The sequence below is a fragment of the Platalea leucorodia genome, assembly GCF_965183815.1.
Source record: "Platalea leucorodia genome assembly, chromosome: 16".
In the NCBI taxonomy this organism is placed as follows: Eukaryota; Metazoa; Chordata; class Aves; order Pelecaniformes; family Threskiornithidae; genus Platalea; species Platalea leucorodia.
The window spans coordinates 1178220-1197235 of NC_138838.1; the positions used below are offsets into that span (position 1 = coordinate 1178220).

Here is a 19016-nt window from a genome sequence, read left to right on the forward strand (position 1 = left end):
CGCTGAAACAGCCAAATAAAACTGCGAAAGAGGCAGGCGGAAAATAAATAAATAAATAGATAAATAAATAAATAAATAAGGCGGAGTCCCCAGCCAGCGCGTGGTCAAGGTGAACCAGCCAAGAGCAGCTTACAGCAGCCCACCCTACAGGCAGAAGTATCGACCCCTTCCAGGGTATCGCTCCTTCCTCCGCGGGAATCCTCGTGCCGAAACGTGACTGAGGCAGTGTGGGATGCTCCTAGGCACAGCCGCATATTTACAGGTTTACAGTACAAAGAACTCACTTGTCAGCCCAGAGACAGCAAAGGGGATTCATGGGAACAGAAAAGTGCAAATTTTCTTTGCGGGAAGTGAAGGAGTTGACACAACCTCCGTTGGACCAGAGAAATACCAGGGCGTGTAGTACAAGGGATCTCTTCCTAAGGGGCCGGGGCTTTGCTGGGAAAAGCCAGTTAGCTAACTTACAGCCAGAATATAATTTTTAAATTAAAATATTTACAGGGAACCGGTGCATTGAGGGCTGCATGGAGCAGGACACACTACTGTGGAGGTAGCTGTATCCTAGAGCTGGGGCCTCACACACCCCAGTGCCATGACCCTGTGTTCAGAGGCGCTGCCCACGCTGGGTGGGCACCCACGGCTGGGCTCTCAGCAGAGACCACAGCTCACAGACCCACCGAAGAGCTTTCTCTATTCAACATACACTTTTTTCCCTATGAAAATACTCTAATCAGCTTATTGCAGAGGGCTTCTCCTGAATTTTCAGTCCCTGTGTGAACTGCACAGGCAGTCTTTACAGAACAATAAATCCCTTGTTAATTTTTCTTACTGGACCCAAGTTTTTTGAAGAGCTTTTTTCCTTTGAAGAAGAAGCCTCTCTTCTTTTTACTCTGACCAGGTCCATCACTGCATTTGAGAACGGCCAGCGATGCCTGCTCTGGACACTGCTCGCCTGTGCCAAGGCAGGAAGGTGGTAGAGCAGGAGGAGTTGGTGAGGAGTCGCTCTGATCAACAGACCCATCTGGATTTAACTGAGCGGGAAAAAGAGAAAACAAAAGAAAAAAGCAGAAGTTAGAGCTGATGAAGGACATCATGCCAACACAAATCTCAGCCAGAGAACCCTGCCTTCTCCCCGCCAGTCCGTCCCTCATCCTGCAAGGCTCAGCTCCTCTATGCAAGCTGCAGATACAGTTAGGAAGTTTCCGGTGGATTTAAACTTTTTTGTACCCACTCCCCAGACCCTGCCTGAGCTCAGACATTCTGAAATTGCTTCATTTGGGACTAAGAACAGGACAGCAGAAAAGCCCCACTGGGGACTTGGTGAAAGATGCTGCTTCACAGCTGAAGACACTGTACGTGAAGCACCCCCTGAGAGCACAGACGGACAGACACCAACGCATCCACATACATCTGCCGGCTGCCTGGGCCGGGTGAGCCTGGTGGGCTCCCAGCACGCTCTGGGACAGAAGGCAGGACATCAAGAAACAAAACAACCTACTAAGAACAAGGGCTGTGCGAGACCTTCAGAAGTTCAAGGAGGCTGGCTAAGCTGGGAGGCTTCTGCAACTGTGGCCATGCTCCATCATGGTAACAAGAGAAATTCGGGGTCTTGCCAGGCTGCTCGGCATCCATCAGATCGAGCCACAGCAGGGGCAGAAAGCAGAGTCCCGTGCTCTGCAGTGGCACAAATAATGGAGAAAAAGTTCACGATGGAGCAGGACATGGAGAAGTCTTGGAGCAAGTGGCACACAGCAGCTGATGTGTTCCTAAGTCACCTGAGCATTTGAGAATGTGAACTGGGATCCACGGTCCCAAATGATGCTCTGGATGCTGCTCCTTTTGGAAAAGGGTTTTAGAAATCAGAAAGTGCCCTCGTCCTGGGCTCAGTTTCCTCTTCACAAAATACGAATGGTAGGTCAGTTCCCAGCAGCAGCCTTCTTTCCATGATCTCCTCTCGCTGGGTTCAGGTGTCTGGACAGTGACCATTTCTGATCTGGCAGGGCAAGCCTTCCCAAGAAGCTGCAAAGCTCACCAGGGAAGAGGCTCTGGGTTTCTGAGGCCTAGGAGAGCACTCGTCCCACTGCCTTCTCTTCCACACAGCTTTCACAAACCAGCATCCTCCAAGCTCCCAGCTCTACATCCCACCTTGGCATTACCCAAAACATGACAGTGGCTGGAGCTGTGCACATTGAAACATCATGCCCTCATCATCTCCCTGCTTGCATCCCACTACGTCAGGGAGAGTCGAGCGCACATCCCTTCAGGGTCTGTAAGCAGCCACAGCTCCAACAGGGAAGATGAGTTAGCGACAGCGGCAGCAGGATGCTCTGCCTGGGGTGGAAGCATTACTGAAGAGCAAAGACATCGGCCCTGCACAGGACGCGTGTGAGAATCACAGCAGCTGCTTGCAGTTCCCTGGCAAGAGTGGATGTGCTTTGGTCCCGCACTGCGCCTGGGAAAAGCTGCTGAATCAAGCGGCTGCACAGACATAACATTACTGCCACAGCTATAGCACGGCCGCACCTCTCCTCCCCTCGCAGGTTGAAGTTATGCTTCACTCTGCTGCAGAAAGCAAGCACTTCTGGTACAAGATGAGCAGAAAGCTCTTCTCTAGAGTCAGACTCAGTACGTGCAATAGCTACCAAGGCAGTCCTGAGCAGACAGGAGTACAGGACTTTTAGAGAGCTCTGTCTTGCTGCGAATATATGACCCCTCCCAACTCCAGAAAGTTGAGAGTCAGCTCCTGTCTTGCAGCAATCACTTTAAACTGTCCCACACGACAGTGCCATCAGACTCTCTCTTACCTGAACCGAGGTCTCTGGCTACAGGGACAGAGATGTAACTCCTCTTCATTACAGTAAACAATACAGGGGCTGATTTTTCCTGAACTCACACTCTATTTTCACCTGGAAATCTTGTTCCGCACACTTTCAGTGGCACTTCTGTGACCCTCCAGATATGCAGCCCTGTGCTGAAAGGCCAGCTACTGCCAAGGACATGCTGCAGAGGGCTTGATGGCACAGCCTGGCCCTTGTGAAAGCTGCACTCTGCCTGCAAGGTCCGCGCCTCCAACTGACGCTGCAGCATCAACGGCAACCTTCGCATCTCCTGGCAGCGCGCACGTGCAAGGTGCAATGCGTGGTGTTGATGGCCCAAGTGCTAGTCGGGTCTGAGAAGTCTGGAAATAAATCTGAATGAATCTAGGTGAACCATTTTCAGCCAGAAATGCAAGATTTATGGAGGCAAAGAGAAAAAGTAAGCCAGAGGAGGGCTATACTTGGTAGCCTACTGGGTTAGCTGTGTGCAAAAGTAAGAATCCCTGGGTTCTGCTCCAGAAACTATTTATGCATTGTGCAACGAAGAATCCTTGGATAAAAAGCAGAAAAGCATTGGGCTAACATCAGAAGTGGTCTCACCCACATGCAGTGAGGGATCTCCCCTGTGAAGCGCAAGCCTTGGGCTGTCTGGCTCAGCAGCCCCAGAGGACGCGGGAGCGATGGAGAGGCCCCTGTGCAGCCAGGGCAGCGGAGGCTTGGTGCCCATGCACCGCTGGAAACCATTTTTCTGGCAAAGGTGGGACAGTTTTAGGGCAGATCTGAAGTGGCCCAACAAACCTTATACAATTTCTCCTGTATCGCTATGCATAAAAGACCGCAAGCAAAATGAGAGGCAGGTACCCAGACCAACTCACAAATGTCACAATTATTTACTGTAATAAGGATACTGCAGTATCAATGTCATTATCAAATATCGAACAGTTACAAGGAAGGGACTAGCAGTTTCCTGTCTCTGGGGCTGAAAGTCCTGCTGATTCCCAGCTGTGGGATACGATGCCCGGGCAGATTTCCAGACACAGAGGCACTCTCACACACAAGCGTGTGCAGATATTCTCAGAGGTCTCTATGTGGCAGAAAAGCAACAGAACCAGTTCACAGATTCAGCTGCTAAGAGACAAATGATACTAAAATTAGGGTTTCTTCTCTAAGAGAAACATGAAGGAAAAATTGCTCTGTCAAGATCCTGATAAAAGCTATTCGGGTTGATGAACAGAAGAGTCGTGTTCGTTCTCAGGGGGCCGTTTTCAGTGCTGTCTCAGGTATTACTGATTTGCACAATTTCAGGAAAACAGTGTTTGAAACTAAGAAAAACACAGATCTGCTCCCACTGCCCCCCAGAACCAGGGCTCTCACCCCCCCAGCCCCAAAATTGCTTCTTTAAGTGTTATCAGACAGAACAATTATCCACACAAGGCTCGTTTTAGGGACTATATGTTACTACTTTCTTAAGTTGATGGTGTGCAGGGTTTTTTCAGGACTATACTCAGGAAGGAGCAAAATCAAGAGGAAAAAAAACACAGGCTGAACATGGGGTGTGCTCAGCCTGAGCAGGATCTTGCAAAGGGTAAATGAAACTTTGGCTGTTGACGTGCTTGAACAGCAGTAGAAGAGCCAGGCTGAATTACAAAGCAGGTCTTTTCTAAACCTGAATATCCAGCACAGTCCCATCACGGTCCCCAAAACCACCAGATAATTGTTCCAAATTGCACCTCATGAGCTGAACAGATCATGGTTTGTCTTTAATATAGAACCAATCTGGCAGGTAAAGGTCTGCCACCAGAGGATTTGAAGACAGACTTGCTAGCAGAGCCCCAAACCAGCCTGTCCAACTACAAGCAAGAAAAGGAGTAAACTGCAGGTGCAGGACCCTTTAATATGCTAGGCTGGGTGGGAGATTGAAGAGGTCTTCTCACACAAACTTACATGGTTGCTCTCTCTCTATGTATCATTCATATCTATCACTGGACTCTTCTCTTCCTCATTCTCTGAAGAAAAGAACCGTCACGGGTGCATAATACAGGCAGAAATAAATACATGAAATCAATTAGAATCAAACACTTTCTGAAGGTGCTTTACAATCAGTCGTTGACAGAAACTGCATATTACCGATGCAAAAATATTCATTCAATAGCCGCAGAATTAAAGCAACTGCTCTAAGTTGGTGAGCATGAGTGTTTCAGGGCCCTAGCTTGTGACCATAACTTCTTGGATACTCCTGTTTGTGCTGTATTTTTTATTGCTTAATCTAATCCCCAAATGTTATCAGTTTTAAAGTTAAACTCCTTCACCTTTTTCAGTTGCCAGCATTTTAAGATTTACTCAGAAATCATTCAAAATGATCCACCTTCCCCAGTTCAATTTGGAAAGTAAACTGTCCTTATTCTCAGGCCTTTGGCAGAGCAGCGGGGAGAAGGGAAGTCTGAAGAACAGGCAGGGTAAAAACATCAAATCCAAGAAGTTACAAGTGATTTAAAAATCACTCATGATCATGCCGGAGAAGCTTCTGTTAGGATTGGAACCAGCTTAAATACAAGTCCAAAGCTCTGCCGTGATACCACGGCACATACGCATGCTCCCTGAGGTGTTAGGTCTCAGGCTGGGACTGGTAAATGTGATGGGAGTCTGTTTTGCCATGCTGTCTTTCAGAAGATTCAAACAATACTTCTCTGGAGGCTGCCATGCACCTTTTGCCTTCGGTGATTTTTTTTGCATACCCCCCACTCCCTCCCTCCCGAACAGCAGCAGCAAAGGTGCTTATTTGTGTTGTATATGCCAACAACACACTTTAACGAGCAAGTTCCTTAACGCTATGGAGTGAATCTGTTGCTGGAGTTTGGGAGGCCCCAGGCATGGCTGTATCACTGTGAGAGTTCATTCCAGCTCAGTGATGGCCCTCAGCGTACGTATGATTTACCGGAGGAGGTCTTCCTTCTGCCTTACCCACCAAGTGTTCTGCCTATAGGTGATGTGATGGTTGTGACAGAGCCAAAAACTCAGTGGGGTCAGGTTCTGCCTCTCTTCGGTAATCAATAAGCATACTTAAATGCAGTTAACTAATACAAGTTTGGTTTTGAGCAGGGTAAATGTTCTGCTTTCAGAAGGGGGCGAACAAGCCCTTCATATTTGGAAGCTGTTTAGATAGATCTGGATTGAAAGCACAAGCAGGAGGCAGGACTGCACGGAGTTAAAGAATGCTAAGCCAGAATCAGCCAGGACAGGCACCCTGGTGAAGCCGGGAGGCAGCAGGACTGCCACTGTGACAAAGTCGTGGCCAGATAGCTAATGTGGATTCCCACTGAAATAAAGGTGGCTTAATCATCAACAACTGAATTTTCCAAGTCCCCAGACTTCACAGATGACAAAGAATAGCAGCTCATGGATCAGCCGAGTGCCAAAACCACCAAATCGATCCTGACCTAAGGCAACTCTGCTCTGCAGAGCCAAAGTCAGAGCCAAGGCCAGGGGAAGCTCTGTTGGATCTCTGGCAGAGAGAAGCGGAGACAAGTGGAAAGATCTGAAGGGCAGGCGAGCAAGCCTGAAACACATCTATTTTATATGGGCTGTTTTTATCCATTTGAGAGGCATTTCTGTTAAAAAAAGGTGTCATGAACCCTAGGGAAAAAAGCTTACAGCCTTGAGCATGCAGGGATACCTGGGCCAAACTGCTGTGTCCAGGAGAACAGTCACCCACTGCTGAACCCAGCACCCGTGGAAAGGGGAGAGGAAAGCGGAGGAGTAGCAAGCTGCAGGGCAGCAAGCAGGAGCAGCCTGTGCTCGCTGCTCAGCAGCAGAGCAGACAGGGCCTTGTTACCCTCCGAGGTCCATGACAAAGCCTGGGACAGGGCAGGTCAAACTGTTGTCACCGTTTCCTCACCAGTAAAACAGAAGGGAGGGATGCAAATAGGAATAGTTGAAGGGCAGACTTGTTGTACATGTTACCCTGTTCACCAGCCAAGTTGCTCTCTTACCTTCCTTTAATAAAACACCATTAGCTAAGTCAAACCCTTCACATCTGCAAGTGGCAAATGAGCTCTCCGAGCCTTGAAGGTTACCTGAATTCACTTCTTTTCTTGACAAGTTTTTTAGATGCTCTTGAGGGCCTGCTGGTTGACATCATGCTGCATCCAGGTGGACCTGGCAGTTAGTTTAACAGTTGGACTCAATGATCTCAGAGGTCTTTTCCAACCTTAATGATTCTATGATTTCCTCATGGTTTCTGGGAGGACCCAGGCTGGGGCTGGAACAATGGCTGCCCAGAGAGGTGGTAGATGCCCCATCCCTGGAAACACTGAAGGCCAGGTTGGACGGGGTTCTGAGCAACCTGATCTGGTTGAAGATGTCCCTGCTCATTGCAGGAGGGTTGGACTAGATGACCTTTAAAGGTCCCTTCCAACCCAAACTGTTCTATGATTCTATGATAATGACACCTGACATCTGAAACAGGCCCCTGTTGCTGCTAGTTGATGCCAGAGAGAAGGGTTAGATCTGCAATAAGCTACACTATGAATTCAACCTGGTTTAATTTTACTGGTTCCGGTCTCCTTTGGCACCCTCTATTCCAACAGATGAGTAATTTGGGAAGAGTAAATCATTTTGAGAGGGAAACTGAAGAAGGAAACTCACTTTGACTGCTTGTTTCCCCTGGGAAAGTTAGACCTGTGTAACCTCAGGGTTCTTAAATCCTGGTAGTAACAGCTTATTAACATGTGATTCCCCAACACGGACCAGCACTTATGGGCTGGGAGAAAAGGGACTGAGTATCCTAAACGGGTAAGCAGAAGGGACCCAGACAACTTCTGAGTTTAGAAGATGATCCAGCAAGCTACCCACAAACCTTATTTCCGAGTTGGACCTGCCACCTGCTCTTCATAAGAAGGCATTGGGGCTGTAGCGCAGACGCTGCACCCACAAAGCTTGAAACGCCTGGAAGCAAGAGATGGGGCTGCAGGTGAAGCCTAAGGGAGATCAGGCAGCATTTGAAGATAAGAGATGGGAGGTGGGTACAGACAAAAGGAGGAGCTCAGCATGAGAAATAGGACAAGGGATGCTGCAGAGAGCAGGAAAGCTAGGGTGGCACTGGTGGAGAGTTCAACAGAGGATTCAGGGCCACATACTTCCTTAAGGACTGGCTCAAAGCCAATCTGGGCCTGCTCTTAGACAATTTCATGGGTCTGGCACCACCTGACAGTGCCAATAACCTCCCAAGAAGAACTGAAGGTTGAGTACACGTGAGCTGGGACCAAGCTGTGTCCCTCCCTGCCTCCCATTCTCTAGGCTGACACAGGACATGAGGTCCAGGAGTGACCAGGCAGGTGCCAGACTTTTGACCTCACCCACTGAGGACTGACTGAATCTGGCAAATGACCCAAACCTTCCACTTAAGCATTTGTTTCAAGAGTATCAGCAACTTATGCAAGGGGATAGCTCAACCTTTGAGTTCCCTGCACCTGTGGGTTGGTCTCAGAGCCTTAGGATCCATCCCACAGATCTGCTGGGGAAACTCCCCAGTGTGTTTTGAATTCCTCTGAAAGCACCATGGACTGGATTAAGATCTATCTAACTCAGGATGGGTGGAAGAGCATTGATGTTTGGGTGTCGGTAACTCCAGAACTCTTTGGCATGGATATGAGCGTATCTGAGGAATTTCATGTGTTTGGGGAACTGGCTTTGCTTGCAGCAGGATTTCACCACTGACCCTTTTGTGGATCTAAAGAATTTGTGTGTGGGACCTGGGATGCTCTTTGCTCACCTGACCATGAGACTGAGGCCCCAGTGGATCTTGTTGCTTTGTGCCTCTTTTGCACTATAGGTAAGTCTTCAAGAAGAGCTCCTAGCACTCCCCTCTAAACTTCTAAGCATCTCCCATGGGAAGAACTGAGCTGCATGCAATAATTTAAATGATTCCATCAGCTGCTGCATGCTGCGCAACGCCCAACCTCCAGCCACATCACAGTTTGGATGTCTGTACTGTGCAGAATCACAGAATCTTACCTGGCTCTCAGCACTCAAGGGAAAAGCTTCTTTATCTTTTGAATGAAGTTCCTCAACCACGCCTTCATCTGAAGTTACAGCTTCCAAGAAGTTAGATGGGACAAGCCCTCTCTGTTGGTTCAGCTCTCCCTGCAAGATCAACATTCATTTCTCACATCACGTTTCCTGGCTGATGGAGAAATAATAAATAGAGGAGCAGCCCCATGCAGAGATGGCTAGGGTATGGTCTGAGAGAAGCCCAGGAACACACTCATGTTGGAAGGATCCTCAGCAAATTTCAGGAGTCACATTCTTGTTTAGTTGTGGAACAATTCAGAGTGCAAAACCACAGAGGAGAGTAAAGGAAGAAAAGGTGGCAGCAAGCCATGACAAATGTGTTCCAGCAACATGGCCACTTCTACAAACTCGAAAAATTTCCACTGCTATTCCAGATGCAACTGGAGCATGACTGTGCCACAGGCTTTCCAAAGGCCTTTGATTTGCACTGGTATTTATTTATTTTTTTAAAGAATGAGGTACTACTGGTACAACGCTGTAGGCATTGTCTCTGTGCTCACTAAGGTCCAGAGCTGCAAACCAAGCTTGGCTGTAATTCCTAAAAAATAGTCTCCAGTTTAATAGCAGGTGGTTGGGTACAACAAAACCAATCCCAGCAACGTTGTTTGGCCAACGCTATAAAAGAAGTCAAACAAAATATTCACAATGGTCCCCTCTAGACTTTACCTGGAGCTGAACCTCAACTTTGATGTGTGAAGACACGCTGCTTTCTATGCAGGAAAAGGTGGATGATCCAAGGGCCAAGGATTGTGTCTAGCACACAGCTCGCTGGCAGGCACAGTCCTCAAGTATGCACAGTAAATTAAACAGATACCAGTGCTTGTTGAAGTTGATAGGTTGAAGTGTGGCCGGATGAGGGTCATTGTACATTTTTATTCTTATGTTACCATTTTAGCCTCCTGCCCTGGATGAGACCACGTGTCCAAGTGCTTGGTGACAAATCAGCTTACAGCAGATGCTGATTCAGCTGATGTATGTACAGAAAAATGCGCCCTAGGCTTTGGGAAACCTGTAGTCAAGTTATGCTGAGACATACACTGAGAACCATTTGGATACTGGGTTTACGGGAGGAGCATGGACTGCCAGAAACAATCTGCCCTGCACTACGCAGATATGTTTTGTTTATTTTTTTTTTTTTCCCCAAAAGCAGAATATTTTGTTCCCTGATTTCTGCTCTCCTGCCACTAGATGGACTCCAACGATTTCAGATGTAGCCACAGGACCTTCCTATCCCCTGTACTTACATAATAGAATCCATCGTCGTCCATGGACCCAAACACAGTGATAATGTCCCCTGCGCTGAAAGTCAGTTCAGCCTGCGAAGAGCAAGAGAACAACAGTCACAGGAGAAGCACTGCCTGGAATTTCTCACCAGAAACACAAGGTCACCCCGGGCTTCTTGCACAATCTCACCGTGAGGGAGGGAGGCCACCGTGTTAAAGACTTGCAGGACCAGGATGCAGAAGAGCAAGCGAAGTGGGTAGCTGTGGAATTCAGCGCTAAGGAAGCATTTCATAAATTAAGACAAGAGCAAAGCCTGTTTCTTAAACCAATTTTAATAAGACTTCAAAATAGTACCTACGACCTGTTCTGGAAAGGTATGTTGAGAATAAGCTGAAAAAGCACCAGAAATACCTTTCATTTCTTTAAATATAAGTATTAAATCCCACTCCCTTAGATGAGCCTGTTCTGTATGCAATGCTCAGGGATTAGTCACTAGCAGGAATGCAAACAAACAGGAAGATTTGACCTGGAAACAGAACACTACCGCACACCACACAACCCTTCACCATCAGATCCGTCTGTCCTGTCAGCCACCCCAGCACGCGCTCCATGGAGCACCAGACCGAAGACAAAGGTGTAAGCAGTCTCTTCTAACGGAAGAAACTGCCCAGTTACAGCACAAAAGCTGCTCTAAGATAGAAAAGATGGAGTCTCCAAACAGGCCGTGTCCCACTCAAGACACACTGGCTTCTGCACTTCACAGAAGTATTAGCTGGAAGGGGCCTACCTCTGATATATTTACCGTATTATATCCCTAGTACTCAATTTATCTCTGGAGGCTGCAGGTTCCTCCTCTTGGCTGTGAATTACTTTGTTCAAGCAGAAAGACACTTGTGGGGAACTTCACTCACAGACACAGAACGGCACAGTTGATTCTACTGTGTCTTGGTGCAAGTTCACAAACAGCACTGCGGCCTTCTAACAAAACAGGTGACCAGATTTTCTGGGAACGTGAACAGGGAGCATCTCCAACAATGCAACAGAACTGCACCAGCTTGTTTCAATAATTTGAGCTCTGTTCACAGGCAAGGTTCTAGGAAGACCAAATCATTGCAAAAAAATACAGTCATCTTGTTGACAAGGGCTCAGAAGCGTTCTTTGGCCAGATATATGAATACCTATACGGATGCTGGTTGATACACGCTCTCATTGTAGCTCTCCCAAGATAATCCACCATCCCTAAAAGACTCTGTCCTCAGAAGCAGGCTGTCTTGCTCATGAGACACTCCGTCTGGGAGGGAAGCATTACCTGAGCTGTGCCACCTCCTGGCCATCCACTCCTTTCTGGATGCATGGAAAGAATCTGAATCCAAAACCCATGTTTATGTTTGCTCAGAGTAGCCTAACACTGCTATGGAGGAACAGAGAACAGAGCATGTTCTAATTTAGAAAGGTTTTTGGCAGAAAGGATTCTGCATTGCAATCTTTCCACCTGAAACAGACTTATCCACAACACTGTTTGGATTACATGCTTGAAAAGAGGAACGGTCCGTTAAATTGGAACTAAGTCTTCCTTGCTTGAACAAAGACCTACACAGGTAGTCAGCACAAAAGACGTGCTCCAAGACATGCTCACCTAAAGTATCAGAAGTCTATTCATACACTGGCCACTGGAGTGGCCACTCCTCTTAAGCAGGCAGATGCCCTGGATCAGCTGCTAACAGCAGGGGCTGCTTCCTCCTGCCCCAGAACTGCTAAATCCTGTCTAAGCACTAGAGGATGCTACGAGGCCATGAGATGCTCACATAGTTTCACTGAGACTCATCCTGAAAATCATTAGGGGTGTGATGCTTCCTATGCTTCACAGATAACTGAACACTGTTATCAGAGAATGCATGAGAGAACATATCAGCAAACTACATTTTATGACTTCAGCCAACCCCTTTTAGCAGTTGTATTGCCAAGCCATAATCGTCTTGGTTTTGACCAAAGTACTAAGTGTCATCATAGAATCATAGAATCGTTAAGGTTGGAAAAGACCCTTAAGATCATCGAGTCCAACTGTTAACCTATCACTGCCAAGCCCACCACTAAACCGTGTCCTCAAGCACCACGTCTACCCGTCTTTTAAATACCTCCAGGGATGAAGACTCAACCACTTCCCTGGGCAGCCTATTCCAATGCCTGACCACCCTTTCAGTGAAGAATTTTTTCCTAATATCCAACCTAAACCTCCCCTGGCGCATCTTGAGTGTCTCAGGATAGAAGAAAAAAAGAGAGCGGAAAAAGAAGCCTGTAAGAGGAGTGAGCAGGTGGTTGTTACCTCTGCGTCTGCATTTGGAGAGCTCTCCTTAGGGTTATAGTCGAAGACAGCCACCATACTTCGAGGAGTCAGCAGTTCAGCTTCAAAGTCCTGATGCTTCTGGCCTGCAGGACAAAAACAAAGCAAAATATCCTGAGCTGGAAGTTCTAAGACAAAATCCCAAATCACAGCAACTCCTTCACTGTTCTTGGAATGGACTGAGCAAAAAGAATACTGGGGGAAATGGAAAGGAAATTGAATGGGAGAGAGATCTTAGAGGCCGCAGGTAAAGCAGCTTTCTGATCTTCTCTATCACCTCACAAGCACAGAACCGGGGACATCTCCCCATTCCAGCACCCTGGGGTCCTGTTCCTATACAGGAACATTTTATTTTATGTTTTCTATTTATACACACACATATACATACACACACAGAGGACAGCAGTCTCTTCACAGTGTCTCGAACGGACATTTCTCCTCCCTCCACGCAATGCTCTGCTACTGAGCTACAGAATTTATCCTCCAAGTGCCAGGGGAACAGCAAGGGCCCTGGACAGCATCGACGGGCAGCCCAGCCACGGCAGCCCAGAGCTCAGCACAAAGGGAAGGGCAGGCCTCATCGTCCGGGGAACAGGCTGCATTCTCACAACCACCTGCCTGCTCAGCCTTATTACTTACAGACCTGCTCCGAGTCTACAAAAGCAAAGTCTGGCATCACAAAACCCACACACATCCTTCATCTTACGGATTTAATCGCTGCTTCAGGTCAACACTGGATGGGCTAGCAAGGGGTTTGCAGGCTTGGCCTCTCTGGACATCGACAGACGACTGTGCACCTAAGCAGAGCGAGCACCCCCTCAAGGGACCACCTTGGATTTTAAGGACTGCAGCATCAGATAAGTAAGAGATTTCCCTGCTCCTCCAAAGCACAACCATGCATGCACGCCACCTTCAAACACCCCCTGTTTAGTCAGAGACCACTGCACCCACTACTAAATAAAAGAACTAAAAAACTCTTCTTTCCTGAGAATAACCATTTTCCTACAGTGCTCTGAAGGAGCGCTACAGGGTCTTGCATTGGCCCTTGACCGCAAAATGTGCCTGTATTACAATCATGCAAATGTACCAACCCTCTTCTCATAGTAAGAAAGAGCAATTCTCACCTGGATGAGACTTGTACTTCTCCTGTTTATCCAGCCCTGCTGAGGGAAGAGAATGTCTCATCAGCAAGAGTTCATCTTCCAACAGTGACGACATGACACAACTGACAAACAACAACAAGAAGAACAGAGACCAAGGCAGCAAACACCAGAAGCAAACCGTTCATGCAACTCAAAGTCTACGCCAATAACCGTGACTCAGGGACGTAACAGGAAGCAGAGGCCAAGCTCCAAAACTATAAAAGACATCACTGTGGTTAAAAACTTAACACCAGCACAGGGATGGGCTCTCTTTCCACTTCCTAGCAGTCGTACAGAGACAAACATCTGAGGGTCCTGGAAGCAAGTAGTAAAAATTCAATGCAGTCTGTAATCCTATCGCAAAAATCAAAGAGGAAGCAGTGGGTGACACAGACCTTTCTTGGAGCGTCTGGGTTTTGGAGGAGGGACGGTTTGGCGGCGTGGAGGTGGAGAAAATGTGCCATTTCCTTAATAAAAATCAAAAAAAAAGCAAATAAATAGACAAGAGAAACAGACAGTGAATGGAAAGTGAAAAGCATCTTGAAGAGTGAACAAGCAACAGCGCAGCATGACATGCTTCCCCTGGGAAGCAGACACCGTGACTTGTATGGGCAAAGCCCAAATCTCCGTTTCTCGTATGTGGAGTCAGATGAGGCATGATCCACATCCCAAATACACGCAGAAATCCACACTGTATTTATGCCCATCAGCCATACCACAGTACCTATCAGACAAACCACTTTGCTGCATTTTCTCTTTCAGAAGCAGCGTCATAAGGATAAAATAAAACCATTAACACCTGAAAAATGCCAGGTGAGGTGACTCCATCAATTCACTCAGGTGGGAAGGGATTTGGGAGAACTCTAGCTAAAGCTTCTGCACCGAGCAGGGTCACTACTAGATGAGTCCCCAGACGAGCCTGCAGAAGGAGCGCCCAGACCAACCCCTCTGAGGCACTTTCTTAGTTACGAGGCTGTAATATGGGTTTATGGCAGTAGGAAAACAACAGAAGTACATACGGCCTGGCTGCCTAAGGAAATAGGGTTTATTCTCTGCGCGCACGTGTAAAGTGTGTCCTTTTCACTACCAATGCCCTCCCGAAGGCTTTCAAACCCGCTACATTTCATGCAGTCTCAGAGCTGTTAACTTCATTCTTCTGAGAGCACGCAGCGGGGCAGGGGACAGAGAGCCTTGTGTATCCGCGTAGGGACAAAGGCCACCACGGGCATCTAGCCATCTCTGGGCACCGGAGAATCCATGCAGGAGAAACATGATGACTGTCCCAAGTGTGAAAAAGGCCTTACCCAAATCTCTCATCTCCCTAGACATGAGAGAGGCCAAAAGACACAAACCTACCCAAAAAAAAAAAAAAAAAAAAAATCACACAGTGAAAGCAACAGCCTCCTTCAGCCCTGTGCTCCTCAGGACCAACCTTCCAGAGACCCGCATTTCGGAGCTGGGCACTCTCAGCCCCTTGGCCTCTAGGGCTGGACCCTGGGTCTCACTGCAGAGAAATCGAAACAAGTTTGATCCTTCTTTTTCCTTTTTTTTTTTTTTCCTGTTTTTCCTCCACTGCCTGTGAGAGGCAGTGGAACCGTTCAGGGTTTACCTTTGCCATCAGACCTACACTTGTGCTGTTTTACCCTGCTGAGCTGGTGGGGAAACAGCGGCCAGGCAAAACAAGGATGTCCTCTTATTTTAACAAGTGGAGCAGGTCAAACAATCGCCACTGGTAGCAGAGAGCACACCGAGAGGAGCAGGATGAGAGATGGAGAGTACAAGGGACTGGCATTGGGACACCAATATGCTGACGGCAGTCTCGGGGCAGCTCACAGCCACTGAACTGCAGCCTAACTCAGCCCGAGCTGTGATGGCTGCCCCACCCAGGGAAGGTTCCTCTCCTCTCTCTGAGTACACGAGCGGGAAGAAACAGGGAAGTCTCTGCAGTGCATAAAGCACTGAACCACGTACTTCAGGGAGTGAGTAAGGAGGGGAGCCCCAGGACCAGGTCTGCTCCTTGGACACTGCCAACTGCCTGCCTTGCCGTCTCACGCCCTTCCTTCCCCTTCCCCACGAGTCTCCCCCCATCCTCCTCCATTCCCAATTCACAGATTCTCTCACCAAGAGCAGGGTCACCCCTATGCGTTCCATTACAGACTCGCAAAACAAAGGAGAGAACACAGAACTGAAAACTCTTGTTCACATCCTTCAGCTGCTCTTCAAACTTTTTTGTTTCCCCCTCTCTGGCGAGGATCGGCCTCGCTCACACTGTGCTGAGTTCACAGACACGACGCCTCGAGCACAGCCTTGGGCAGCGCTGTGCGGCAGCAGAGTCAGGTACGAACGGAGACCTCAGCACACCTGCCTCCCTCGTCCATCGAGACCTCCCTGCTCGCTACTGCAACAGCCGCTAAACAAGCCTTCCGATCCTGGGGACCAGCGCTAGAGATCGTTTTGGTGGGCTGCGCTGGCCACACAGCTCGACAGCATGACTGAGCTTTGCACATTTCAGCAAAGAAACACGCTGACACTAGCACAGGACGCACACAGAGGAGATACAGTACCTATGCTCTCCACCGGTGTGTCGGCAGGCAGGAACCCTTGCTTTAGGAGCTGCTTCTTGATTTCATTGTTCTCCACCTGGACTTCTGATACCATGTTGCAGGGAATGTACCCCTCCCTTCCTGCACATTCACCCCTGTAAAAGCCATCAGCATCCTTGTCTCCCCATACCTGCAAGGGAAAAGACAGGCCAGAGACTGCTTATGCTACAGGGACTGAGATGCACAGAGAAAGGAGAAAGGGAGGCTAAGGAAACTCCCAAGATGAAGGAGTGTCTGCCTCCCAAGGTTTATGCTGTCCCTGGAACATCAGATGGATCCATACGGAGTAGGAGACGTTCGCTAAGGTGTGCTCTTACTTTCAGGATCTGTCCCTCCTTAAATGGGAGCTCCTCTTCTGCTGCGTCAGGGTTAGGAGACATAGAAACAGGATCGTAGTCAAAGAGAGCCACAAATATTCTAATGCCATCATCTTTAACAGAGGTTTCTGAAGCGGTGCTCCGTGGAGGACCTGTGTGCAGACAGGGGACACACCAGACAGATAACATCAGCACCATTCCCCTGCCGGAGCCCTGCATGGCTCAAATACTGCCTACTAGCCTCATCCCTGCCATTTCCAATAGCCTCCCTCTCGCCTGCTGCCCACCTCTCTCCCCCTTGCCCACTCACCTGGACTAGAGAGCAAAGGTTTCTGCATGTGGCTTCTTCTTACGCTCTTGTTCCCTCTTCTGCTGGGAGCCTGCCAGGCGGCTGTGCCAGGCAGCTCCTGGCCCCTAGGATCTTTGCTACCGGCCGCCTGCAACAGGAACCACCAGAGAGTTAGTAGCAGCCTCCGCCTTCCGACTCGCGTGAACAGCGCTCAGCCCAAACGCACTCCACAAAGAGCAGTGCATCCAAATGCAACATTCCTCTTCAGGGACACTCTAGAGCTGAAAATACCAAGGGAGTCGGAAAACAGAACTAAGTACAGGCAGGCACCCTGCCAGGCACCAGTGACGAACGCCTTGGTGAGCGTGAGGACGCAGGAAAGGGCATTTCGAGGGGAGGCAATGACATTACAGTCATCATCTACACAAAGCTTTCACAAATCAGCTTATTTCACCACGGATTTTCATTTGGGTCCCACAGCCTCCTGCCATGGGGAGGAAGACCCAGTGCGAAAAGGAATACTGCATCGGTGACACTCGGTCAGTTAGCAGGAAAAGCAGAAGCAGCTAATACAAGAAAAGCCACGGAGCAGCACAGAACTACAGAATCTCTCAGATATTCTTCCAGACAATCCTAGAGGAGGGTCCTTTCTCTGGACAACACTGAACAAAGCAAGATACAGGCAGGCCAAGGAAGCAGAGGGAAGCTAACGCCACTGCAAGCTGCTTCAAAGCCAGAATAGGAAAAGTCACCCAACCCTTTTGTGCAAGGAGGTGCTACGTATCCCCTTCGAAGGATGTTCGAGCCTCCTTCTCCAGCCAGGTGACTTACAGTCCAGCTCCCAGCCCTGCTCCTCAGAACTGCTCTCACATCTCAGTGCTTCCTTCTCCCGGCAGAAGAATCGCAGGTGCCGGCTCGGAGACCCAGCCCACTCCATACCCTGCTCTTCCATCATCTCCAGTCTGGTCAGGTCCCTTCTGCCATCTGTGTGGGCAACCTCAGATTGACTGGAGCAATCACTCCAGTCCCCCTGACAGCTCTGGGACCTTTCTGGCCACAGCCTGCTCTCAGGGGGGGATGCACAGGTCGAATCCTGATCGTCTTCGGAGTCGTATTCAATGTCTATTTCCAGGCTCCTGGGGCCGGAGCAGTGTGTTGCCATCCCAGCAGGTTCTGCAAACCCTGAAACTGCTGCTTTCATGTGGTTTTTTCGTAAGGTGCCTTGTCTGGCACGACTGTACATATCAAACCCCTCCTTACCACCAGCACTGCTCACAATGTTCAGCTCTTCCCTGAGGCTAGGAGCTCTGTATAACCCGCTTCCCATCTGGCTGCAGTTGCCCAGCAGGCGACTGCAGTGCTCTGTTAAATCATTCTGTCTCTTCCTACCCATCTCAGGCCGACTCCGGATCTTCTCTCGATAATTATTTCCCTTCTTCTTGCTCCAAGTGGGACTTGCCCCAGTCCCGGACTTCGGATCGTTCTCCTGGTAGCCCCAGTTCCAGTTTGCCTTCTTCTGACTCCAGGTCGGCTGGACAAAGGCAGGATTCACATGGTCAGCGTCCGCTCTGCTCTCCTTAACACGATGCTCCTCCCACGGAGTCCGAGAGGACACATCCGTGGAGGTATTGCTCCCATCTGCCTTCAGAAACGGCTCCTTGATGTTGAGTGGCTTCTCTGTCCTTCCTGAATGGTAGGTAAGTTTTTCCAAGGAGTCTTGAGGGTCTGCCTGTTCCTCCATAACACACTTCTCATCCTCATCTTCATCCTCATCCTCAGTCACTTCAGGGATGCTAAACAATTTCTTGCTGTGGTTCTTCTGAAGCGGGAGCTCTAGTATCCTCTCCAGAATCTCCTCATCGCTGTCAGTATCACAAAGATCCATCTGTACCCAGCCCCCGAGAAAAGCCACAGCCAGGACAAGCAAAGGAAAAAAGAGAGGAAATAAACATTAAAAAGGAGGCAAAGTTACAGCTGATTCCCTCCCAGCACAGCAGTATGGAGCGGCGACTGTGGTCTGCAGCGAAGCAAGGGTAGGAAGCAAAAGAGAGCAATGGGTCTTCTGGCAAAAGACAACCAGATGAACTAGCGATGCAGCGGAAAGCGAGAAAGGCCAATGCATGGAAGAGCTCCCTCCCAGCCTCTGCCCCTACACACACAACTACCTGCAGCACCTTTCATCCTGCCCACTTGATTCCCCACAGCTTCAGCATCC

At 48.8% G+C, this 19016-nt stretch overlaps 1 protein-coding gene across 3 annotated transcripts in view; it reads right to left on the minus strand.

Annotated features, from left to right (window-relative positions):
- Window positions 1–213: 213 nt before the first annotated feature.
- The window catches only part of TSPOAP1 (TSPO associated protein 1), a gene marked incomplete at its 5' end in the record, with an annotated part of 70479 nt that continues 51676 nt past the window's right edge, over window positions 214–19016 (minus strand). The window contains 10 exons of one of the 3 annotated variants that reach the window (XM_082328088.1): window positions 214–1031; window positions 8829–8957; window positions 10130–10201; window positions 12433–12536; window positions 13575–13610; window positions 13988–14059; window positions 16157–16325; window positions 16513–16664; window positions 16823–16949; window positions 17559–18686. In XM_082328088.1, the coding sequence (XP_082184214.1) occupies window positions 816–1031; window positions 8829–8957; window positions 10130–10201; window positions 12433–12536; window positions 13575–13610; window positions 13988–14059; window positions 16157–16325; window positions 16513–16664; window positions 16823–16949; window positions 17559–18686 (2205 nt within the window). In that variant the 3' untranslated portion in view covers window positions 214–815. Of the gene's footprint in view, window positions 1032–4768; window positions 4823–8828; window positions 8958–10129; window positions 10202–12432; window positions 12537–13574; window positions 13614–13987; window positions 14060–16156; window positions 16326–16512; window positions 16665–16822; window positions 16950–17558; window positions 18687–19016 lie in introns of those variants that run through there. The other 2 variants (XM_082328086.1, XM_082328087.1) reach the window with 2 other exon arrangements.